The sequence below is a fragment of the Quercus robur genome, chromosome 11 (genome assembly GCF_932294415.1).
Source record: "Quercus robur chromosome 11, dhQueRobu3.1, whole genome shotgun sequence".
Classification (NCBI taxonomy): Eukaryota; Viridiplantae; Streptophyta; class Magnoliopsida; order Fagales; family Fagaceae; genus Quercus; species Quercus robur.
The window spans coordinates 13,740,653-13,767,109 of NC_065544.1; the positions used below are offsets into that span (position 1 = coordinate 13,740,653).

Consider the following 26,457-nt stretch of genomic DNA (forward strand, 5'->3'; position numbering starts at 1 on the left):
GGCAAGCTTGGATCTCACATTGTTCCTATTTCCACCCTTCCACCTGTGGATTTTGAAGGGGCATTACAACCTGAACCTATTGCTGTCTTGTAGCAGAGGTTTAAGTAGCTAAGGACCAGGACTATTACAGAGGTTTTGGTTCATTGGCAAGGGTAGACCCCTGACCAAGCTATTGGGGAGTCTTTGTATAAGTTGCAGTCTAAATTTCCTCACTTTGTGGGCAAGGTGTTTTGAATGGAGGGAGTATTGATAGGTGCTGTGCTAGTGTAAGTGTTGTGGTGTGTACAAGTGTTGTAGAGGTGTGCAAGTGTTGCCAAGGTGTGCAAGTGCTGAAGAGGTGCAATGCTAAAGCAGTGCAAATGCTGAGCTGTGCTGAGTTGGAGTTAGTTAAGGGCTGTGCGAAGCTGGAGTCAGTTAGGGTAGTTATTGAGATTAGTTGTTGATTTAGTTACTGAATTAGTTAGTTAGTTGGTGAGAGGTCTTGAGAAACCACTTGTATATAAAGACTAGGGAATTGATTGTATGGATATATCAGAAATGAATGAACTTGCACTTCTTTTTACCTTAATTCTCTCTTAACTCTTCTTTTCTTCTTCTTCCTTCCCTTAAGTCTGTTTTTTCTAGTTCTTGGAGGCCTAGTTTCCCTCAAAGAAACTACCAAAGTGTTCTTGTTCCAAATTGCATTAATAGCTTCTTATCATAAAAGATGAACATTATAGTTCTAAATTAGGGTTATAAAATAAACTCACATTATTGAAATCTCCTTTTTAAAGCCCTAATTCTTCAATCAATCATTTATCAAACTTAATACACTATTTTCTTATTTGGTGACATGCTTGGATGACCGGGGTAGTTCCACGTTGAAGCTAGGACGTGGTTATTGGACTATCCAGACCTGGAAAAAAAAAATTATTATATATAAATTTTAAAAATTGTATGATCTTTATTTTTTTATTTTTTTTATCTTTAAAAAAATATTTGTGACCACCCTAAATTTTTTAGGCCCGACAATGATAGGCTAAAAATGAATTGACCCCTTGTTATAAATTAACCAATTAATTTAGTCAAGTGAATTAATTAAGTTAATTAACATGCAAACACGTGATAACATAAACAAATCACCAATTAAATTAAGTATGCAGTGGAACCTAAATTGACACGGTGATTTGTTTACGAATGGGGAAAATCTACACGGCAAAAACCTCACCGGGTGATTTTAAGGTCATTACTCCTGAAATTCCACTATTATCACAACAAGCGGTTACAAGTAAAGGAATCCCAGTACTTTATACCAACTTACAGTTGAACCCTTATCCCAATACCCAATTGGACTTGTTCTGTAGTGACAATTTCTCCTTTCGATGCACGGCTCCCAGTACGTGACTAACCAATTGTGTGGATCCCAATACGTGACTTCAATCACCAACTAGAGAAAGTTGTTGGTTGCAAAGTTCTTCAATTCATCCCAACGATGAAGATCAAGAAAATGCTTGGTCACAAAACCCTATGGTGCACAATCACAGCAACTTCTTCACAAGAATGATGAATTAGGGCAAATTCTGTCTCTAGTCACAATTTGCTTGAATAAACTTTACTCAACACTTATACAACTTGTGAACACTTTGACAGCCCTTAAAAGAATCCTTTTATATATCTAGGGTTGTGAGAAAAGAAAGCTCAAATACATAATCACGGATTGGAGTTAAAATAGAACTGAAATTCTGCTTTTCATACACCTCGACAGATACCCTATCTGTTGAGCTACTGTCGAGCCACGGAGTTGAACAGCTCTTTAAGCTTGGACAAAAGTTTTGGCAACAAACTTGGTTGTAGACCGAGGTTACAACTCCCCTTAATATATTTTTTTTTATTGGATGTGAATTTTGAAAAAATACCATTGGATTACATTTTCTTCTTATATTTTTCATGCTTGAAAATTTTCAATAAGATCAAATATCAAGAGCTATTTAATCAATCAAATGTTTATATTACAAGTTTTTGTAGTCTAAAAATATACATAAAAAATAAGTTTATAGATCGAATAATATTTTTTGTGAGAAATTATGGATCAAACAGTAAATAACATCCGATTGACTTGAAATTTGTCACATGCTTTAAAAACATAAAGAATATGAAATTCAAAGTTTAGATTTTCAAAATATGTAACCATATTAATTTGTTTAGTGAGAGTTGTAACCTTATGCTACAACTCTACAACTATGTTTGTAGCCAAATTTTGTCCTTAAACTTTAATCCCCTTAACAATATATTAGGTGTTGGGTAAAGATAGATTGACCCCGGTTAATTAATTTAATTACCCAAATTGATTAATTAGGTCAAATTACATGCAAATCATGGAGGTACCAATAAATCACCAAACAAACTAAATGCATCAGAAATTAAATTGACACGGTGATTTGTTGAGAAATGGGAAAAACTTTTTGTAAGGCAAAAACTCTATTGAGTGAATTTAAGGACACCACTCCCAAGAATCCACTAATCAATAATTAAGCGGTTACAAGTGTAAGGAATCTTACCACTACCCTGGTCTATCCCAAAATACCAACTTACAGTTGAACTTTCACTCCAATACTCAATTGGACTTGATCTTGTAGCAGTCTTTTTTCCTTTGTTGTACAAATTTCCAATTTGTGACTAACTCCTTTGTACGGATCCTAGTACATGACTAACTCCAGCAACTTGAATGATTGTTGTTGGCTGCAAAGTTTTTCACTTCATAAACGATGAAGATCAGGAAGCACTTGGTTATAAAACCTTAAGCCGTACAAGCGCAGTAGCTTCACATATAGTATATGAGTTATAGGTCTTCATTTCTGTACTTGATGACTTTTAAAATAAGCCTTATATACGACTAAGGTTGTGAGAAAAGAAACCCTAATCATCCAAGTCATCATGGGCCGAATTTCAGATCTGGAAATTCTGAAATCGTAGATCTCGATAGATCGAGCTTGTGTCAAGCTTCTCCATTAATCCTCGATCGTAGTATCTGTCGAGCTTCTGTTGAGACTTAATGAATCAGCTTTTCTTCACTTGTTTCTTGGATCAATCTTCGTGTCTTTAAAGATGCCATTTGATATATTTGAACAACATACTTCTTAATATATTAAACTCAACTTAGATCTACCCAATTATAAGTGAAGTGCGTTTTGTCAAAGAATTAGCCAATTACATAGAAAATATGATCCTAACATTACGTCCTTATAAACAAAAAAGGGAAATCTCAAGAAATATTTTATTGAACTAAAATTTTGTAGATGTAGTTTGTAGTATTCATAATGAGACTATTATGCAACAATTTCTAAATAAGAAAACTTGTAGAAGGGTATGACTTTATGTATTTGTTTTTTGTTTTTGTTGTTGTTGTCTCGTCAATATATGAAGTTTTATTTATTTATTTATTATTATTATTAGATTTTGTATAATTTAAGTTTCATAATGACTACCTTGAAAAAAATTTCTAGAGCCCCCATTATTGGATGGTGATTGCATGATATGACCATGGCCACACCATATTCTAGAAGACTTGTTCACTAGCGAGGTGGGTATCTAACACCTCACTCCATAACTTAATTGCTAATCTTAGATCATTGGTCCTTAGATTAGGTTTTATCATGTAATTTTAATTTTTTTTTTCTGAGAATATAACTTGGAAACAAATCCATATAATTTCTAATTAGATCGTAACATGGACACAAGATGATGAATTTCTTTTCATTTTCTTCCACTAGAATTATTCAATTAATAAATTGAAGTATTTACTTTTAACGTGGTCTTCTAAATTTTTCCTCTTAATATATAAGTAATGACTCCATGTCGATCTAGTAGGTCAAATGACTTTAGTGAATGTAAGTAAAAACTATTAGAGTGCCGGTCATATTTTTGTCACCAAAATTTTAAATTTGGTATTAAGTTAGTTTAATTATCTAAAACCGAATGTATCAAGTGAATTAATTTATATGGGCCTTTTATTTATTTTGATAATTATAATGGTGTATTATTTTCTATGGGTGTTTATTTATATTTATAAAAAAACTTTGTATAGCCACTTCTGTATGTATCTTTATCATTTCTGTCTATTCGTGTATGATAAGTTATGAATTGCAAAACACATAAAATCTGATATGAATGATTAATCAACCTGTTTGAACAATATATCCATTCATTATTCATATATCATTTTTAAATAAATACTTCATTTTATATATTTTGACTTCTAGACAATAGCTCTTTAATTTTATATATATATATATATATATATATATATATATATATATAAAGACAATAGCTTTTCACATGTTCATGCAGGTTCGTATTGAAGCCTTACCAATTCAGATGAATGATGCAAAAAATTACTTATTAATTGCATAGTAACTCTCTTCAAAGCTTATAATCTAAGAAATCTTTAAAAATAAGCAACTTATGTTATGTTCTATTCTATCAAAAATCATAATTTTAAAGAACTATCCAATTAAATAAGATTTTTTTTAAGGAAAATGTTGTACCGTATAGCATTTAACCACTTTTTAGCATTTAATCAGCTCATTCACCTCCTTTTGAGGTCACATATTTTAACCTGATCAAGTTGATTTATTTGATTCGGTTCAAATTAAGTGTCTTATCATAAATTGAAAATTGCTTTTTATTTTAATAACTTTTCCTCTATGTAAACACAAGTTTTTATATGTAACTTCTATTTGTTTGTTTAGCCCCTTTAAACCAGATTGTTTAACTTAATATATTAACCAAGTGATTATTTAGGTTAATTATTCAGATTTAGGTTAAACAATAATAAATCATATTATGCAAAGTAGCGGAAAATAAATAACACCACGATATGATAACCCAGGAAAACCGATTAAACGAACCGTTTCAAGATAAAAACCTGGGGAGGATTTAACCTAACAATCCTCAAGGTAAAGCGAATCCACTATAAGAGAATTGAAATTTTTATAATCAGATTTAACCCTAAATCTATTGCTACCTCAAGTAGGAACTTATTGACATGACTATGAGCAAGTTCTGAATCTACGGACTCCTTCTCTTCTAGGACTTATTGCAACACAAACACTCACGATTGTGACTTTAAGATCCTACTCAAAGGTTGCAGATCACCTTCAGTTGTTGATCTTTGTAGCAGCAATTAGGTTCTACCAATGCTTGATTGTAGATCTTGCTCCAGTAGATGCTTGTGTAGTTAGAAGGTACAATACTTCTCAGATCTCACAAAGAGCAACACACAAATCTTGCAAAAGTTTCCAAAATGTAGCTAGGGTTTCCCTTTTATATGTGGACAAGTTGGATTGAAACCCTAAATGTTTTTGCGCGCTTGGGTCTTGTTTAAAAATTCTGTAGAATCTGATTTCTGCAATTTTCGATTGGTTGAACCTAATTTTTAATCGATCGAGCTTGGCAGATTCTGATTCTTCTTTTCTGCAGTTAGCTCGAACTTGAAGCTTGAAACATACACCTTTGATTAATGCCTAACACATAGACTAGACATGTTTTGTTCTCGGTTTGCCAACACATACAAAATATAATTCTAAACATTTATTCCTAAATCTTTAGAACCTAACAACTTCCATATATTACTTGGACCATACATGTTGTCTTTTCATAAATTTATAGAAGGATGATTTGAACTAGATATATTTCAATATTACTTGTTTATCATGCATTTCAAAACATAAAATTGTGACAATTGGATTATACAGGCTCAAATTTTTATTTGAAACTAATAGTACTCTTCCAAGAATATTTGACTTTTGTGAAGCATCATATGTTTACAAAAAAATTATAATAAAATTTGTGGTCCTAGCAAAAAAAAAAAAAAAAAAAAAAAAAAAAAAAACTCTTAAAATTAAACATTCTTAAACCACATATTTTTCTAACAAATATATATATATATATATATATTTTTTTTTTAGTTCAAATCAATTTATATATGAAAGTGTTTTTTTTTTTTCAAAGGAGTCTAATTAGAGAAGCCTATAAAACTCATAATAATTAAAGTTTTTTATCATTTTTTTGAGAAAAAAAATCAATGGCTAGGAGATTTATGAAAACTTTTATTGTGGCAATGATCCTTACATTTGTTGAAATGCACCCTAATGAGCTTTCCATTACCCCTAAACATCTCTTTGAAGTTGAAATTATTAGTATAAAATTTATTAATTGTCTTGTAAGAGACTTTGAGATGTGTCAAGATTTGCGCAAAGGAATGGAATATGATGTAGAATTCGAAGAATGTGTTTTCCATTCTTTTCAACTTTGCCAAAAGGAGAACATGTTGCCTTTAGATCACCCAGTGTTCTACAAAATTGCTTCACAGTGCGTAAAATCTTGCATGGAAAAGAGACTTAGCAAACTTTTTCGTTTGGAAGCTTGTTTTATAAATTGTTATGAAGAGTGAGTTTCTAAGTAGAACATTAACTGTAGCCTCTCTCTCTCTCTCTCTCTACAAAATAAATATTTGTCAATTTTCTTGTAAATACTTTTGAATCTTTACATTATTTTTAGTATAGAAATAGCAGCTTCATTATGAGTACTCATTTTCTTATCCTATAAATGCTGAACATTGTTTCTTTGAAATGAATCAAAACTAGTAGATGCATAAAATGATGACATGTGTTCCTTTGTCAATACGTATATCAATGACATGTGTCGTTGATGTAAATCTACAATGCCATATAACAAATACTAAGTCATAAATGATGACACGTCATAATGAGTCTCCCTTTAAAACTCCTAATCCTAAATAAATTGAGTAATGCTAGAGATATAAACTTTTTTACAAAATTTTTTACAAACTGGTGATGTGGTGAGTGGTTATTGTTAAATGAAAATGTAATGTTAATGGTGAATCTAGATGAAAAACAATAAAAAGTTTAACACATTAACAATTTGTAAAAATGTTGTAAATAACTTGTGGTTTTAGCATTACGCAAATAAATTACCATTCTACATATTTTACATGAAATAATGCTACGTCCATAATATTTTTATAACAAATCCTTGCAAGCAAGATGTTATTAGTAGATAAAAAAGTGATATCAATAGTGGACCCAAATTAGAACCAATAACAGCTTGCTATCTAGAATTTGTTGTGAAAATATTGTGCACATAACATTACTTAGTATACATATTTAAAGTTTGTGAAAATATTGCCACCTAGGGTTTATTACTTATATATTTGCATTTAATTATAGATTTTCATGAGAGTTCATATCCTAGGTGGCAATATTATATGAAAATATTGTAAAATTATTGCCACCTAGAATTTATTACTTATATATTTCTATTTAATTATAGAAAAAATGAACCACCTAAAATTACTTCAAAATAAATAAATATTTGAATTTGTGCTATTGCATTTTTTTCTCTGTATTCTTTTAGAGTTAGAGTACTCTATTGTCATTTTTTTTTTTAATGGTAAAAATGCAAAACTCAATCTCTAAGTTTTACCATAATTCATTTCAGTCTTTGTACTGCGTTCAATTCAGTCCTTTAACTTTCAACTTTAATCAATTCATTACTCTCATAAATATCTGTTAAAGTTGCATAGTTAGTGCTTCAAATACGACATAGATTCATCTTTTGTTGATTTATTGTACAAGTTTCCCTGATTTTGTTTTTTGGTTCAACTAAGTTTCAATCCAACTCGAACTTTGCCTTTTATTTAATTATTTTTTTAATTTAAAATAACTGTTTTGAATGTAGTAAATAAAAAAAAAAAAATCAAAACTACGTAGTTTTGGTACTTAACGGTAGAGCAATTAACAGACATTAATAGGAGGCCTTGATTTAAATTTTTTGAAATTTAGAGGACTAAGGGTCTATTTGGGGTTCGCTTATTTTGTTGAAATTGAATTTTTTTTTACTGAAAATACTGTAAATAAATGTAAAAATTAGCTAAAATAGTACAGTGGAACTCATGAATAAAACCAAAAAGTGTAATAGGATCTATGAATAGTAGTTAAAATAAGTTGAATTATAAAATAAGCTGACTTTTTAATTTGGAGCCAAATGCACACTAAATTGAACGCAAGTAAATTTAGTAGGTTTTGCATTTTTGCCTTATTTTTATATAGTCTTATGTCTTTTCATTTCATATTACCCACGGGATTCTTGAGTTTAATAAGTCAATAATTATTTAGGTTTTTTAAAATTTTTTTTATAGAGTTTTAACTTATGGCGCCTATTTTTGATGATTGTGCCTTTTATCATCAAATCAAGATACTAATCAGTTTTTCGTGTAGGAAGATTAAACCCCAGATCTCTTATTCATTTCATATCACTCACAAGATTCTTGAGTTTAGCATATCATTAATTATTACCAACTGAGCTAATTGGAACCCATTAATTATTTAGTTAAACGTAATAATACTAATATAATTTTCCATTATTTAGTTTTTTTTTTTTTTTTTTTTTTTTCACTTTTCATTAAATAAAAAATCATTTACAAACTTATATATATATATATATATATATATATTTATTTATATATATTTTAAAGGTTGACCTATCTCTACGGTTTCCAAACTTATATTACTCTTCCCCAATTTCCTTATATCTCTTAATTTTGATTTTTTTTTTAATCTTCATCTTCTTTTAGGTATCTTCATAATACTTAGTAGCAATTTGTTTTCCAATGGCAAGAAGGGAAAGTTGTTGGCAATGAAGCACGAACACAAATACGGGCACAGGTATGACACAGCGATATGCCGATTTTTGAAAAATTAGGACAAGGGTATGACAGAGATACGTATATTAATTAATTACTTATTTAATATATATTTTTGTTTATATTTAAATATTGTTAAGAATTTATTTTTTCCTATAATGTCACATATATCTATTGAAGAGTAATAGAGAATAACAACATGAATTTATGACTTGTTAGGTTCTAAATATTTAGGAATAAATGTTTAGGTTCTAATTTTATGTAAGTTGGCAAACCAAGTACAAAAACATGTCTACTTTAAGATATTCATGTCTTAGAACAAGTGTTAGACACTGCTCAAGTTCAAGTCAAGATTTAAGAACGGTCAAGTTGCAAAAAGAAGAATTCAGAAACTGCAAGGCTTTACCAATTGAGAGACAATTTTTTTTAGATTTTAAATCAGGCTCGAAAGCCCGAAAAACATTTAGGGTTTGAGTCCAACACTTCTAGGTATAAAAGGAAAACCCTAAATCACATTTTAGAAGTCTTAGAGAGCCTTGTGAGTTTGTGAGATTTGAGAGGTTTTGAAACCTTTTAACTCAACAAGCGTCTACTGGAAAGAAGATCCATATACAAGAACTGGTGGAGAGAAGTTATTGCATACAAGATTAGCTAGTGCTGATGGTCAAAAGTTTTGAGTGGGATCTCAAAGTCATAAACGGGGGGTGTTTGTTTGCGACAAATTTCAAATAGAAGAGTCTGTAAATTTGGAGTTGTGTGTGGTCACGTGAGTAAGTACTACAAAAAGTAGTATTAGATTTAGGGAAAAATATATTGTAAAACTTCCATTCTATATGGTGAATTTGTTGCTTTGAGGATAGTTTAGGTTAAATCCTCCTAGGTTTTTTACCTTGAAACTAGAGGGTTTCATTGGTGTTTCTGGATCATCATATCTCTTGTCTTCTTTGTTTTTCCACACTTAGTGATATGATTGTTTGTGTTTAACCTAGATTTGAATAATCAACCTAAGTAATAACTTGGTTAATATATTAGGCTAAACAATTGGAGTTTATAGGGGTCTAAATAAACTAACATGACTAATATATGATGTTTAGAAATTAGATTATACCACTGCACTCTTGGCGCGATGGTCACTCCACACGTATTAGTGCTTGTGGGGTGTGGAGGGGGGGGGGGGGTGGGAATGGCTGGGGTTCAAGTTTCCAGGAGGGAGCTTAACACATATATACACTTAGATTATGCTAGAATATAATTTCTATGTTGTATAAAAAAAAGAAAAAAAAAAGAAATTAGGGCTGTGTTTGGTTCACGTAAAATCATTTCCGGAAAATATTCTATTTTCTGGAAATGCTATTTTCCGGAAAGGAAAACGTTTTCATGTGTTTGGCTGTCACAAAATTCATTTTACGGAAAATTAATTTTGGTGTTTGGTTCATTTCATCATTTTACCAGAAAAAACATCAAATCCGGCAAAACGCTCATCCGACGAGCGTCCGACGAGCGGCGCTCGTCGGACGAACGTGCTCGTCTCTCGTCAATCGCTCGAACGAACGCGCTCGTCTCTCGTCGATCGACGAGCGCTCGTCGATTGACGAGAGACGAGCGCGCTCGTCGATCGCGCCGCTCGATCGACGATCGCAATCGTGCACCGAGCCGCTCGTCCGCGCGGTGCGATCGTCGGACGAGCGGCGCAATCGTCAATCGCGCCGCTCGTCGGCGCGATCGTCCCTCTCTCTCTCTGATCTAGGCTCTCTCTTCTCTCTCTCTCTCTCTCTCTCTCTCTCTCTCTCTTTCCGGAAGTGAATTGAAGTGAAAATGAAGGCAGAAATGGATTTCCGTGGTCAAAGGGGAAATTTGTGGTCAATCGGAAATCATTTTCCGGAAAATAATGTTTTCCGTGACAGCCAAACGCATGCATTTTCCGGAAAATCATTTCCGGAATCACTTTGAAGTCGATTCAAACGCAGCCTAGAATACAAACCAAAGAATAAGATCTAAAAGAGTAAATAAAGATAACTATATAAGTATTCAAGATTAGAACTAAAAAGAAATAAAAGATAAATGCCACTCCCGTGTCTCACAATTTTTTCAAAAAAAAAGAAAAAAGTATATGGCTGGGACATAGGTGCAAAAGTGTCCTAGGCATGAAGTATCCGTGCTTTATAGATTACTAGTGTATAACTCGTGCATATACACAGTACAATTAAAAAAAAAATTACAATTACACACATATATGGATTCAAATTATACTCTCTCTCTCTCTTATTTTTTTTATTTTAATTTGTTTTGGATAAACACATGAGTTTACTCTTTTTTTGTATATTAAGTTTTTAATGATTTATTTATATTAGACCTTTCGTCTTTTGCATCTCATTAACTCACTTAGAACAAAAATTTTAAAAATTTAAATAGGACACGTGGCGTAAAATTACATAACAATTGGAATCCAATTTAAAACCTAATGGATTTTCTCTCCGTTTTACTTATATATATATATATATATATATATATATAGATTGGGTTAAGATGTCGTTATGAGTCTTTTCAAGCATATGTTTAAAAACGCGGCTATAGCTAACCTACAGCTGCGCTTTAAAATGCAGCTATAAGTCCCTTTTAAAATAAATTATTCGGTTGGACTTATAGCCACGTTTTAAAAACGCAGCGATAGGTTAGCTATAACCGCATTTTTTTGTAAACGTGGCTAAAAAAAAAATGCGGCTATAGCCTGTGTTTTTTGTAGTGCATCCGTATTGGTTTGTACATTCTTTGTTTTGTTTTATATATGTTTATTGACATCAATGTCAATGGACCATATGTTAGTTGCCCTCAATCTCAATAGACCATATTGTCATGACCAAAAAAGAAATGGTTTTGAGTTAAGATTTTGATTTTTTTTTCCCTATTTTGTAATTTCTTGGAGATGATCTAGTTTGACTATTCAATGTATTTGAACTTTGACGAATGATCCGAAAAAAAAGATCCATTAAATTAAACCCCAGGCCATTACATTGATTGTTGCTTTGCTCTTAAGCATGCCATACAAAGACTTGATCGACCCCCTCCAACTATCCCAAACATAGCCAACAATCTAGTACCAAATCATGCTGCCATCCAAGGACGAACAATCAACTGCTTTTTTGAAGACAACCGTCCAACAAGCCTACCCTCTTGATTATGGAGGAGTACCAATTTACTATGTCCTAACATGGGACAACATTATGGGCAATTGCTGCCACCTATAAAGCCCAAACAAAACATTTGGGAATAGGAAGAAGAACCTACCCAATCTAAGCCTAGCAAACCTCTTCCTAAACAACCAAACCCGACCCATCTAAACACTAACCACAAAAACAATTCACCTTAAATTAAAAAGCTCACCCATTCTAAACATTTACAACCAAGCCCAATCAGTCATCCAACCCACTATAAGAGATGACCCACATTATTCAAGGAGCTTGCCACTATAAATGCAATGATACGAGGAAAGAACTAGTCATATTTGCACACTTATAACCCAAAAGTGCTAGTTAAGTTGCAATTTGGCTCTTTTTAGTCACTTATAAGTCCAATATTTAGTTGGTAAATATCCACGCTCCAACAATTCAATCCAATCTAATCCGTACAATTTAGAGGATCCTAATCTCCCCCACTTAAAATCCTAACGTCCTCATTATGGCCCTCATTGTGCAATAGTATTTCTGAGTCACATGATGTTACTAGATTGGCTCTAATACCATTTATAATGATTTAAGGAAAATTGCTAGTTACATCTGTGTAATATTTCAAAAGGACTAGTCTAGTTGCAATTGAGATTTCTTATAATCACTTATAAACCTAAAATCTACTTAGTAAACACCTAATGAGAATTCAATTTAACAAGGAATTGTCGAACAAAACTTAAGGCAATGAGGGAAGTTTTGATTGGCCTTCACTGAGTGATGATCAAAACTTCCCCCCAAAATAGGAATTGTTTTAAAAATTGGATCAAACTAGCCAGTTTAACCAATAATCGAATTCTCAACCGATTCGGTAAAAACTGTTAGAACATATGTGATTCACTTGTTAGGAACATATGTCACTATTTTATGTAATTGGCTAATCTTTTGACAAAACGCACTTTACTTGTATTTAGGTAGATCTAGAACGTGTTTAATACTTCAAGAAACTGTGTTTCAAGATCAAGTATTGAAGACATGCAAGTCTGTCCAAGATTCAAGCTGAAGAAGTGCTGTTCATTAAAGCTCGACAGCTAGTTATCCATCGAGCTTAAGAAGCTGTTCTAGCCCCGTGGTTCAACAGCTACTCGACAGCATCTCGACAGATAGGTATCTGTCGAGTTTTATGAAAAACAGAATCCAGTTCTGTTTTGACTCCAATCCGGTTTTATGTGTTTGGACTTTCTTTTCTCACAATCCTAGACATATAAAAGGATTATTTTAAGGGTCGTTAAAGTTGTTCACAAGTTGCACAAGTGTTGAGCAAAGTTTGTTTAAGCAAATTGTGACCGGAGACAAAATTTGCCCTAGTTCATCGGTTTTGAAGAAGTTGCTGTGTTTGTGCACCGTAAGGTTTTGTGACCAAGCATCTTCTTAATCTTCATCGTTGGGATGAACTGAAGAATTTTGCAGCCAATAATCTTCTCTAGTTGGTGATTGAAGTCGCGTACTGGGATCCGCGCAATTGATTAGTCACGTACTTGGGAGCTGTGCATTGAAAGGAGAAATTGTCACTACAAAACAAGTCCAATTGGGTATTGGAGTAAGGGTTCAACTATAGGTTGATATAAAGTACTGAGATTCCTTTACTTGTAACCGCTTGTTGTGATAATAGTGGAATTTCGGGAGTGGTGACCTGAAAATCACCCGGTGGGGTTTTTGCTGTGTTGGTTTTCCCCATTCGTAAACAAATCACCATGTCAATTTATTTTTCGCTGTACTTAATTTAATTGGTGATTTGTTTGTGTTACCACGTGTTTGCATGTTAATTTGATGAATTAATAAACTTGACTAATTAATCAATTAATTCATCATAAGGGATCAATTCGTTTTTGACCTATCAAAAACCATAAAAATGGTGGTAAAACAGCCAATTCAACAAGTAAAAATCGAGAACAGAACATTTTTTTGGTTTTTTGACCATTCCGGTTTTAAAATCATCAAAATAGGATTTTTTGTTGCATTTTTTGCTTTTTCTTGTGTTCCTAATAGAAGAGTTGTCTTTGAAAAGACAAATTTATATGAATGCTTTTAGTGGTATAAGTCCTCTTAAATGTTGCTTTTGCTATTACTAGCTATTAGAACCTTATTTCCTAAAAAATTCTGCAGGAAAGTTGTTTTTGCAACTATCTCACTCGAGCAGGCTACATTTTGATCTAACAATTTGATTTCTTGAATAGCACTCACATTGCACAGTAACTTTACTCGAGAGGGCGGAGGGCCTTAAGCTTGCTCGAATGTGACACATTCTTTTTTTCATTTTTCTTTTTAAACTTTTTTTTTCTTCATTCTCTTACTTACCTTCAAAGTAAGATCATTCACATATCACAATCTACAATCTACGTATATATATATTTGCAAATATAAAACAGTAGTCTAAAAGTACTGGTTGGACCGTGTCTATACTTTTTAGATTAATTTCATCGTGATCAACACAAAAATTAAATTCTCTCAGTAAATCTCATACCTTGAACTGATCAGAATGGTTCGAGAGGTACTTTCTAGTTTATAATATGCTTTAGAACTTTCTTTTTTATTATTCTGGTGATGTTGTCATCTTGATCTATACAATGAATTGCATTTCAATATTATCAGGGTTGACGAAGTGAACATTCATTTTTTTAATGGATAACTTGATTAAAATGCAGTTTTAGCGTACCCATTATTGAATTTAGAAGAGGAGAAGAATAGTGCAGCCCAGTTTTGACAATTTCTTATCAACTTGAACAATGATTAGGAAGAAATAGTCAGCTGAGATTTACTATAAATAAGTGCCGCATGTCCATAGCTTTAACCCATCATCCTCTCATTTCCTTCTGAAAATGTCTTCCTTACATTTCACCTTCTCAATCTACCTGCTAACCTTTGCTCTCTTTCTCCAAACTATTTTTGGAGACATCCCTCTCTACAATATCTGTTCAAGCTCTGAGAACTTCACTTCCAATGACCAATATGAATCAAACCTAAGAAAGCTCTTAGGTAATCTAAACTACCAAACCCCTTCCCTTGCTTTCGGTCTTGGTTCAGTTGGTTGGTACCAATACCAAACTTATGGGATTGCTCTTTGTCGTGGAGACGTTGCAGCCGCAGACTGCAAGGCGTGTGTTAATGATGCCAGCAATGAAATTCGCAAACTTTGCCCATATGATAAAGGTGCGATTATATGGTACGATAATTGTCTTTTGAAGTACTCAAACAAGGATTTCTTGGGTCAAATTGATAATGAAAACTGGTTCTCCATGTTGAATGTGCAAAATGTGAGTGAGCCAAATATATTTAACCAGAAGACTAGGGAGTTATTGAGCCAACTAGCCAAGGATGCATCTTTCACCACAAAAAAGTATGCAGCTGGAGAGCTAGAGCTAGGAAAATCAACCAAACTGTATGGCTTGGCTCAATGCACATGGGACCTTTCTACCATTGGATGTTTGCAGTGTCTTGATGATGCAATTGGTCAACTTCCTAGTTGTTGTGATGGGAAAGAAGGAGGGAGAGTTATTGGTGGGAGTTGCAACATAAGATATGAGATTTACCCGTTTGTTAGTGCTTAATTATAATTCAAGTTCTCTAGATTTCAGGAGCGAGTTTATAATCATTTACTTTTGGAGGGATACTAGGGAATAATGCTATGTAATTCTTTATTTCTGTTGAACCAATGTATTTGTAAAATTCATTGCCAATAAAATGTATTTATTTTAGTTCTCTTGTCTGTTGTGAAGTGACTTGTTTATACAAGACAAAATATTTTTTTGAAGTAACATGTTTATACAAGATTAAAGAAGGCAGTGAAGTGAAATTAACACTCTATTTATGTGGATCGGCAGCGTACTTACGTTGGGTTTGATTTATCTCCAATATTTTTTCAACTGGACATCTTATTTTGTTTTAAATATACAATAGTAAGTGATAGTAAGTTTTAATCTCTATATTTTATTTAGTTAGTGGATGATATGACAGTTTCTCATTAAAATAAAAGGAGATTTAAATTTAAAAAGTATTGGAGGTAAGTCAAACTTACCTATATTCACAGAAGTAAGCGACTAATTAATTCACCACATGAGAAAATAGGATTACAAACAGTTTTTTTTTTTTTTTTTTTATTTTTTTTTATTTATTTTTTTTTTATTTATCATATATAATACCTGGTAAAAATTTCCCTAAATAGAGTTGTATGGTTCACTCCGTTCCGTTCTGCTGGTTATGCTCCATTCTACTAGCTTCATTCCACTTCACTATGCCCATAAGGCCCCAACTTAGTGGCTACTAAAAAAATATAAGCCAACTACAACAATCTCCACCTTGGCGAATATTCAGTCCCAAAGAAAATGTCTCCTTGCTTTGCCTCCAGCTCCAACAACTAATAATAGGGTAGAATATGTCATCATTTATGAACATGGATAAACATTGGCCGAGTCCAAGAAATACTTGAACTTGGCTGCGTTGATAAGCTTCATCAACGTATTGGCTGTATTATCTCAAGTATGAATCTTCTAAAAAATAATGTCTTTGGCAACAATAAATTCTCTTATCTTCTTGAATCTCACATCATATGCTTTGTCCTAACACGATAAACCTAGTGCTTTTAACTTTGATTGTTACAATGCAATTGAACTTCTCATTACTTTAAACCCCTCTTTGACTAGCCCATTTAATCCCACTGCTCTCTGCTTGGGTTTGCAATTATGTACTTAATGACAATGCTCACTAATCGAAATCCGGCCTAGTGCAAACCATTGCACGCACTAAAGACGCCAATGCACTAGCATATGGTACCTTTGACGTGTCTTCATATTCTTTTCTCATTCTTCAGGCACCGACTATTAGATAATTTGAAAAGGTTAACCAATGGTCTCTGCTTGGATTTGCAATGGAGAAATGCTAGGGATACCAATTTTGACATAACTTTTTGCCACACATAGCAAGTTGTGATGAGTAAAGATGTGTTAGTGGGCCATGTGGGATACACTTGCAATGTCCTTGATGATAGTGCTCTGCTCACTGACCGAAATCTGGCCTGGACTGCAAACCATTGCATGCACTAAAGATGCCACTGCACCTCTTAAAACTAAATCTTGCAGAACTGTGTTGGAGACCACCCCACCCCCCCCCCCCCCCCCCCTCCAAAAAAAAAACCAAAACGTGGTAAGTACGAGACAAATTTTATTGGAGCAGTGTTTGCAGAAACTGAAGAAGCTGGGATAGGTGTGGTGATCAAAACTCTAGAGGTGACGTAATGGTTGCACTCTCTGAAAAATTTCCATGGTTTTGTTGGAATTGTCAGTGGCTAGACATGCCGCCCTCTTGATTGAGGAAGTTGGTTTGGATAATTCTTCTTTGGAAGGAGATTCTAAAAATAATCATCAATGCTCCTAGTCTCTTAAGAATGGTGATATGTTCAACTCTCGCGTTCAGTCACTTACTAAAAGACATTTTGTTTCATGTAAACTTTTAACAGAGTTGGTCATTCTCTCATACTTTTAGGTAAAGCAATGTAGTAGCAGATGCTTTAGATTGGTGAGCAAGATTTTTATATCCACTTTTTGTTTGGAAGAAGTTTGTTCCATCAGATATTGTCAATTTTGTTAGCGCTGATTAACTAGCTATTTAAATAAAGGTTCTGATTTTTTTTCTCTAAAAGAAAAAAAAATTCTTGTAAAAAAATTAAATACAAAATAAAAGGAAAAATAAGTAAATTACTGCTTATGTGAAAAAATAGTTTCAATTTGAATACTTCTAAGAAAATTTAATGGATTGTATTATCAAAACCACAAATACACTACAAAAAAATCGTCCTGTCCCAGCGTTTTTTTCCCAGCGTTTTTACAAACCGCCGTAATAGATAAGTCTGTACCAGCGCTTTATGAAAACACTGGTATAGGAAATCCTATTACGGCGGCTCAAAACCAGCGCTTTATAAAGCGCTGCAATAGGAGGCCTATAGTGGCATTTTTCAAAAACGCTGTTATAGGAAGCCCAAAAACGCTGGGATAAGGTTACTGATTTCCCTTAGGGGGAAAGACCTATCCCAGCGCTTTTAAAAGCGCTGGGATAGGTTTTTCCCCATAAGGGAATGAGGGACCTGTCCCTGCGCTTTTGAAAGCGCTGGGATAGGTGGACCCTATTCCAGCGCTTTTGAAAGCGTTGGGACAGGTCCTTCCATTCTCTTATGAAGAGAGGCCTATCCCAGCGCTTTTGGAAGTGCTGGAATAGGTCAACCTATTCCAGTGCTTCAAAAAGCGCTGGGATAGGTCTTTCTCCCTAAAGGAATGGAAGGACCTGTCCCAGTGCTTTCAAAAGCGCTGGAATAGGTCACCTATAGATTTTTTTTTTTTTTTAATTTTTTTTTAACACAAGATAGAATTTCTACTATAGCCTAATTTAAGTGCATATGTGTATGGAACTTCCTCCTGGAGACTTGAACCCCGACACTTGCCCCTCACATCCCACAAACACTTATACTTGTGGAGGGATTTGTTAATTATCAAATGACCAATACTCTCCTAAACCTAAAAAAAGACCAAAGTACCCCCCAAAACATTGAAAAAGAGCAAAAACACCCCGATACCTAGAAAAAGAATAATATACCCCCGAAACCTAATAAATGACTAAAATAACCCCAAAACATCAAAAATGACCTAAGCACCCCCTAAGGCATTGAAAATGACTAGAGTACCCCTTGTGTCTAAAACTAGCCAAAATACCCTCAATTACTTAAATAAGAACAAAATACCCCTATAAGTCAAATAAATGACCAAAATGCCCCTAGAAAGACAAAAAATGTCCAAAACACACCTGACACCCAAAAAAGGATTGATACACCCCCGAAACATAAAAAATGACCGAAATATCCCCAAAACATTGAAATGAATCCTAAAAACTAGAAAATGACAAAAACACCCCCCATGCATATAAAAGGTGGAAAACCCCTTGATTACTTAAATGAGACTCAAACCCACTCAATTATTAATTGGGTGAAATGAGTATTAACCCAATTAAACCCAATTAATATTAATGTTTATTGCGTTTTAAATGGGTACCTAATTATGATCCAAGTATCATTTCTACAAATCAACCAACTTTAAAATACCCCAAAACCACTAAAATGAGCAAAATACCCCTTAAACATAAAAAATGACCAAGATACCCTAAAAAAAAAAAAAACAAAATAACCCCTGTGGGGCCCAATAATTTATGGGCCAGTCCCACTTGCTCATGGGGAGTCCAAGGGCCCAAGCCGAAGAAGGCTATGACCCAAGCTCAATAACATAAAGCAGAAAATGGCCCGGAGAAGCAGCCGAGGACAGTCCAGTCCTCGGCTGACCCAAAGCTCCACCGAGAAGAGGGGCAAAAACGGTATAGGGACAAACTTGAAAGAAAATCTAAAATATCTAGGAAAGGCTGTCCCTACTACCCTCCCCATACACGGCTCTGCACCTAATAGAGCCGTATTCTTCAGCTTTATCAACCACTCCCAACGACTTTGGATTTGGACTGACGGGACAAGTATCAGTCTCGGAAAGGTCGACCCTACACGTGGACGAAGGAAAGCGAACGCAGGCTAGTATAAAAGAAAAAATAAGTAATCTGGAGAAGGGACTGGAAAAAAGGAGGGCCAGAAAAGGAGGGCCTCCCAGTCTACCTCCAAGAGATAGATTCCAGGGGTGAAAACACCTTAAACACGTATGAACACCACAAAAACCCACCGCCGGGTAACCGAGGCCTAGCCTTTCAAACCCACTCTCTACAAATGATATTGTCTGGGCCTTTTTACGTGCGAACCCAACACCGTTGTGGTTCGTTGCGTACCGTGTCCCTACAACCCCGAAACCCAAAAAATTACCAAAATACCTCCAAAACCTAAAAATAAAATACCCCCGAAACATAAAAAAAATGACTAAAATACTCACTGAAACCAAAAAAATGAACAAAATACTTCCAAAACCCAAAAAATGACCAAAATACCCCCAAAGTCCAAAAAATGACCAAAATATCCCTAAAGTCCAAAAAATGACCAAAATACCCTCAAAACCTAAAAATTACCAGAATACCCCCAAAACCTAAAAAATGATCGAAATACCCCTGAAGTCCATAAAATGACCAAAACACCCCTGGTCGTTTTTTGGGTTTCGGGGATATTTTGGTCATTTTTAGGTTTTAGGGGTATTTTTGTCATTTTGTAGGTTTCATGATTATTTTGGTATTTTTTTGGTTTCGGGGGTATTTTAGTCATTTTTTAGGTTTTAAGGGTATTTTTGGTCTTTTTTTGGTTTTTGGCGGGTATTTTGGTCATTTTAAGGTTTTGGAGGGTATTTTTGTCAAATTTTGGTTTTTGGGAGGTATTTTGATCTTTTTTTGGGTTTTGGGGATATTTTGGTCATTTTTTGATTTTGGGGATATTTTGGTCATTTTTTTTTGGTTTTTGGGGTATTTTGGTCATTTCGTAGGTTTCATGGTTATATTTTAATATTGTTGGTCCTCGAGTCACATCTTACAAATTTTTTTTAGCTATCACATTATATTTTAGTAATTTTTAGTGAGGAATTATATTTTATTAATTTGAAGTATTAAATTAAAATATATTAAATTAGTTTGAATTATTAAATTCAATTTTGTTAAATTGAATTATTAAAAAATATTTTTATTGATTAATATAATTTATTTTATTAATTTATTAAAAAATATTTTTATTAATTAATATAATTTTTATTAATCAAGAAAATGCTAATGAAAAGACCTATCCCAGCGCTTTTAAAAGCGCTGGGATAGGCCTCTCTCCATAAGGGAATGGAGAGACCTGTCCCAGCGCTTTTGAAAGTGCTGGAATAGGTGGACCTTATTCCAGCGCTTCAAAAACCGCTGGGATAGGCCTCTCTCCATAAGGGAATGGAGGGACCTGTCCCAGCGCTTTTGGAAGCGCTGGAATAGGTGGACCTTATTCCAGCGCTTTCAAAAGCGCCGGGATAGGATCACTTATTCCTTTATGGGGATAGACCTGTCCCAGCGCTTTCGAAAGCGCTGGAATAGGGTCCACCTATTCCAGCGCTTCCAAAAGTGCTGGGATAGGTCTCCAAAAACGCTGGGATAGGTCCCTCGTACCACTTAAAAATTTTCAGACTTCCCACTTATTTTTTTCACCTTCCCACCACTTTGGTCTCTCATTTTTGGTCTCCCACTTCTTTAGTTCAGCTGTTTTCCTCTCACCCACATTTTTTCTCCCTCTCCCTCTTCCTTAACCCACTTCCCCTCCTCATCTCTTCTTCTTTACTCAAAACCCACCATTTCTTTTCCAAAATTTTAAGCACAAAAATACTACCCAAAACCACAGACCCTATCCAAAGCAAGGTAAGTCTCTCTAGCTCTCATTTATATTTCGTAGCAATATTTGTATATATATTTGTTGTTAAATTTCTAGTTTTTTAGTTTTGATTTTGGTTGAAGTTTGGTTTGGGTTATGTGTATATTTTTGTGTAACTATTGGTTGATTGTGTGGGTTTTAGTTTTGGATTTGGTTTTGGTTAAAGTTTACCCAAAGCAAGGTAAGTCTCTCTAGCTCTCATTTCTATTTTGTAGCAATATTTGTATATATATTTGTTGTTAAATTTCTGGTTTTTTAGTTTTGATTTTGGTTGAAGTTTGGTTTGGGTTATGTGTATTTTTTTGTGTAACTATTGGTTGATTGTGTGGGTTTTGATTTTGGTTGAAGTTTGGTTTGGGTTATGTGTATATTTTTGTGTAACTATTGGTTGATTGTGTGGGTTTCAGTTTTGGATTTGGTTTTGATTAAAGTTTACCCAAAGCAAGGTAAGTCTCTCTAGCTCTCATTTCTATTTTGTAGCAATATTTGTATATATATTTGTTGTTAAATTTCTGGTTTTTTAGTTTTGATTTTGGTTGAAGTTTGGTTTGGGTTATGTGTATTTTTTTGTGTAACTATTGGTTGATTGTGTGGGTTTTGATTTTGGTTGAAGTTTGGTTTGGGTTATGTGTATATTTTTGTGTAACTATTGGTTGATTGTGTGGGTTTCAGTTTTGGATTTGGTTTTGATTAAAGTTTACCCAAAGCAAGGTAAGTCTCTCTAGCTCTCATTTCTATTTTGTAGCAATATTTGTATATATATTTGATGTTAAATTTCTGGTTTTTTAGTAATTAGAAAACTTTTTCAAATGTTAGTGAGATTCTAAAACTATCAATTGCCTGTATATATTTCCTTATTAAATGATTCATTGTTAAATGTTTTTAAATCATTAATAGGAATTGATATTTGTATTGATTATATATTGCCAAGATTAACAAATCTTACTAACTTTACTAGGCCATTTCTTGTTGATTTGATTAGTCAAAGCACATTTTTAAATCCTTAATATGGGAATTGATATTTGTATTGATTATATATTACCAAGATCAACAATCATATTAATGTTACCGGGCTATTTACTATTGATTTCATTAATCAAAGCAATAAAAAGAGTGGGGACGGCTTGCAAAACTTTCTTATTTCCTAAATATATAGTTAGATAGCTGAGTTAGTTGTATCTAGGGAGTGGGAACTGCTTGCAAATCTTTTTGGTCTGTTACATGGAGGCAAGACTTTTGAGCAATAATTTCGTCAAAATTGATATATTTTAAAATCTTAAAATTTAAGTAACTAGAACTTTGGACACAAGATTTAGCAAGGGTGTACATAGAATTATTAACTAGAGCTTTCTTCTTCTCTCTTGCATCCTAGCTCCTGCTCCCTTTTTTATCTTCATAGAATTATTACACTTCCAATGGAATTTTTCTTAAAACTGCAAAAGAATGGGTATAAGTTATGGTGCAACAAACCTTCTGGTGCTTGCTTTCAAATTTCTTGGGAATGAAAATTGAATTGTCTTTTTGGGTTTGACTATAATCATATGTTTGGCTTAGCTATAGATGCTTGTCACTTAAGGCTATTAGCTTGATGCTTAAGAAGAGCTTGACAATCTTATTAAGTGAGAAGGAATTTTGATTTTTAATAGAAATGGAATCAATTTGACCAACTTCGATCTCCATTCTGCTCTCACAAAGGTATACCCTTTTTCCTTTTCTATTTTTTTTTTTAAATTTTATTTGGAAACTATGTTCGAAATGTTATATTTTCACCATATGCGAATCAGATTGTAACCATGTAATTTTTTTATTTTGAGTTTACGATTCTAATAAAGCCATTTAAAGGCATTTGCATTTTTTTTTCCTAATAATGAATTTGGGTTAGTATTTAGTGAGAAGTTAAACCTTAAGTGTGTAAAATTTAGTTGTATTTGATTTTTTAACAATGCAGAGAAAATGTGAGTTACTTTGAATTTTACAGTAGTGAATTTGGGATATTTATAGGTATTGGAACAAGTGGGGTTTGAGGTAATTGATGGTGGAGAATGGAAGTTCTGGAAGTATGTGGAGGAAGCTGAGGTTGGACTAGGGCTGTCGATTCATACTATTTTCATTATGGGAAAATTGCTGGTAGGGGATCGAAATTTACTAGGTTTGTGTGTATATATATATGCTTTATTAATTTTTTTTTAATTATCATATACAAGTTTAATTTTTTTTTTTTTTTTTTGCAATGCTAAATATGAGGGATGTCTTCATTGGGTCTTACATTAAACACATTTGAGAAACAAACTATTTTTTTTTTTTTAGTGCTTGCTTTAAGAGCTTGTCTATTCATGCAGCGGTCTTTGACACTTTTATACCTTGATTTAATTGTGAGAATTTCTTAATCACATGAAAAATTTCTAAGTGATGTCCACTTTAGTTATGCCTACAAATTTTGTTTCTTTACCTCTATAGTTTTACTTGTGTTTAGGATCAACAAAGTAGGGAGCTTTCTCAATGTCATGTATCTAAGCTAGCCAAGAAACTGAGGGTGAAGGTATGAGTGATGAGTTGGTACTTTTCACCCTTATTTATGATATTACTAAGTTCATTTGTATTATTGCTACTGTTGTATTTCTTTTGCAAGTTTAGTGTGAAGTTTTTTTTAACCCTTAACTAAAATCTTGTTTTAGTCATTTAATTTTACCAATTATTTAGTTTTTATTTGTTGATTGTTTTTCAGGAAGAAGAGGTAAAATTGAAGCCTGTTATTGCATTTGATTGTGGTATGGTCTTCTTATAAGAGTTCTTTCAATGATTTTTAGTTACATCTTGATGTAATTGAGATGTGAAAAGGCTAATGCATTCAGTACTAATAACTGAACGGTTTTCTGATTTTGGTCCTTTCATTTCATGGCCTAAAATGTGGCCGTTTCTTTTATTAGTAGATTTTTAGGTTATGGGTCAAATGTCCTTGTCTCACCATCCTTATTGAGTATCTAGACTTGGCTACGTTATATATATATATATATTCCCCCCCCCCTCTTTTTTGCCAACATGGTACTTTGCAGGGCATTTCTGTCAAACTGAAGGCTTTCATTCATCTATGTCAATTCATGTCTGGTTTCTTAGCCAACCATTTCGTCTGAAGTGGACCCAACTCATTGAATTTTATTTTTTGAGTGCTTAATGTAGCATTGACCAAGTATACCAGTACTAAAAATATAGCTAACATTTGCAAACAGCTAGTTCCAAATAACAATCTAAATTGACCTGAATGACAATAATGTATAAATACTATTATTTAATATGTAACATGCCTTTGCAATTTGACAATTAAATAATTTCTACCATTTTTATTCCTTTTGAATTGATGAGTGAGTTTTGCTCTTGACTTCTTGCAATCTTTTTTTTTTTTTTTTTAATTTCTTTTTTATACTAAAAATACTTGCATAGTGTAAGAGAGTGCAAGATTTTAGATACATCATCTATCAATATATATCCCAAGAGAGAAAGAGAGAGAGAGCTACAACTAGAACTAGAACTACAAGTCTGTTATGGCACGTCTAATTTATCAATATTTCAAACATGAATCAAGCAAGTGCCTTTAACAATGCTTCTATGCATTAATCTTTCCACTCAATTTAGTTGATAATTTTATTTTACTTTGTCATTGTATTTTTTATTAAAATAAAAAACAACTCAATTCTGACTGTTGGATTTGTTAAATTGCTAGATTAAACATTTGGTGGCTACTGCAATATCTTTAGCATCCCCTGTGGAGCAAAGCAAGGTAGCAACTAGTAAGTTAACCTCTCATTCTCTGACTACGTATGATTAAATTATTAAATAGCTCATGTTTACTGTGGAACAAATGCAAACTAGCAAAATATTGGAGCTTATCTTCTGGTTTGTATATCTTTGTACACCTCTCCCTATTTTAGTTTATAGTTTGTTCTCTCAATGTACTTAGTTTAGTAGTTTCTTCTCTTTTTACATGATTTTGGACGTGAAGTCACCTAATTTACGTCTTTTAAGTGATCTTAGTAGTCTATAATTTAGACTTAGATTTTGTAAGATTAGCAGCTCATTGTAAGTTTGAGTTCCTCTTTCTGGGAGCAAACCAATGAATTGCTCAAGGGAGAGTAAAATCTACTTCAAAATACCCTATTAGTATATAATTATATGTCAAATTTTTTGTTGTGGTGAGTTGTTGATTTGGAGCAAGTGGGTGGCTTGCACGGTGATATAAGGCGGTTTACTTTTCATTATTGGGAGTGTTGATTGTCTTGTGAATATTGTGATATTATTGTTCAACTATGTGTGAATTTATTTTATCTCCTCTTAGTAAATTCAAATATTCTACTGTGGTAGGTTGTTGATTTGGAGCAAGCAGGTTGTTTGCACGAAGATATAAGATAGTGTATTTTATTTTGGGAGTGTTGATTGTGTTGTTCCTATTGTGCTATAATTATTGATAATGAACTTAGTCATTCTTGCTGGAATTTCCTTAATAATTCTACCTTTTATGTGATCATCTAAGTTTGCTTTTTATCTATTGCTACTTGAGTAATACTCATGCATTGGTGTGTTCAGTGATTAGCCCTAGGCAAACCAAGTATGGATCTAACTTGACTTAGACTTATATTTTTTAGTTTCGTGAACACTAGGTTCCTAGGTGATTGGAGTGGTCTAGCATCTTAAAGCTTTTTCAACATAAGCTATGGAGTCAAATTCAAGGCATTCTTGATTATTACCCATGATTAAGTTCAGATTTTTCATCATCGATAAGTATATGTATGGCTCCTTTGGAAGAATGGGCATGGCAATTTATGGTACAAGGACAACTACTTAATGCCCTTGATGAGAGATTGAGGGCTAGAGGTGGGTTTGATGAGGGGAAGATTGAGTTGGATGAGTTAGAAAGTGAGGACATGGATATATATTTGCTCCAAAAAATGAAATCCAAGGATATGTGGTCTGAGTTTGAACAAAATTATGGCTCTTCATTATAGCCAACATTTGAAGATATTCTTGATTATTACCCATGATTAAGTTCAGATTTTTCAACATTTGAAGATTTTTCATCATTAATAAGTATTGTATTTGCTATTGTAAATAATTATAAGTAGATATATTTAATTTGTTGGTTTAATGTGGTATTGTATTTGCTATTGGAAAATATGAATTATGATTCATTA

At 33.2% G+C, this 26,457-nt stretch overlaps 1 protein-coding gene across 1 annotated transcript; it reads left to right on the plus strand.

Annotated features, from left to right (window-relative positions):
* Positions 1-14,675: 14,675 nt before the first annotated feature.
* LOC126705993 (cysteine-rich repeat secretory protein 38-like) lies at positions 14,676-15,617 on the plus strand. Its single transcript, XM_050405231.1, has one exon. The coding sequence runs from the start codon at positions 14,742-14,744 to the stop codon at positions 15,468-15,470; it is 729 nt and encodes a 242-aa protein (XP_050261188.1). The 5' UTR covers positions 14,676-14,741; the 3' UTR covers positions 15,471-15,617.
* The last annotated feature ends 10,840 nt before the right edge of the window (positions 15,618-26,457 follow it).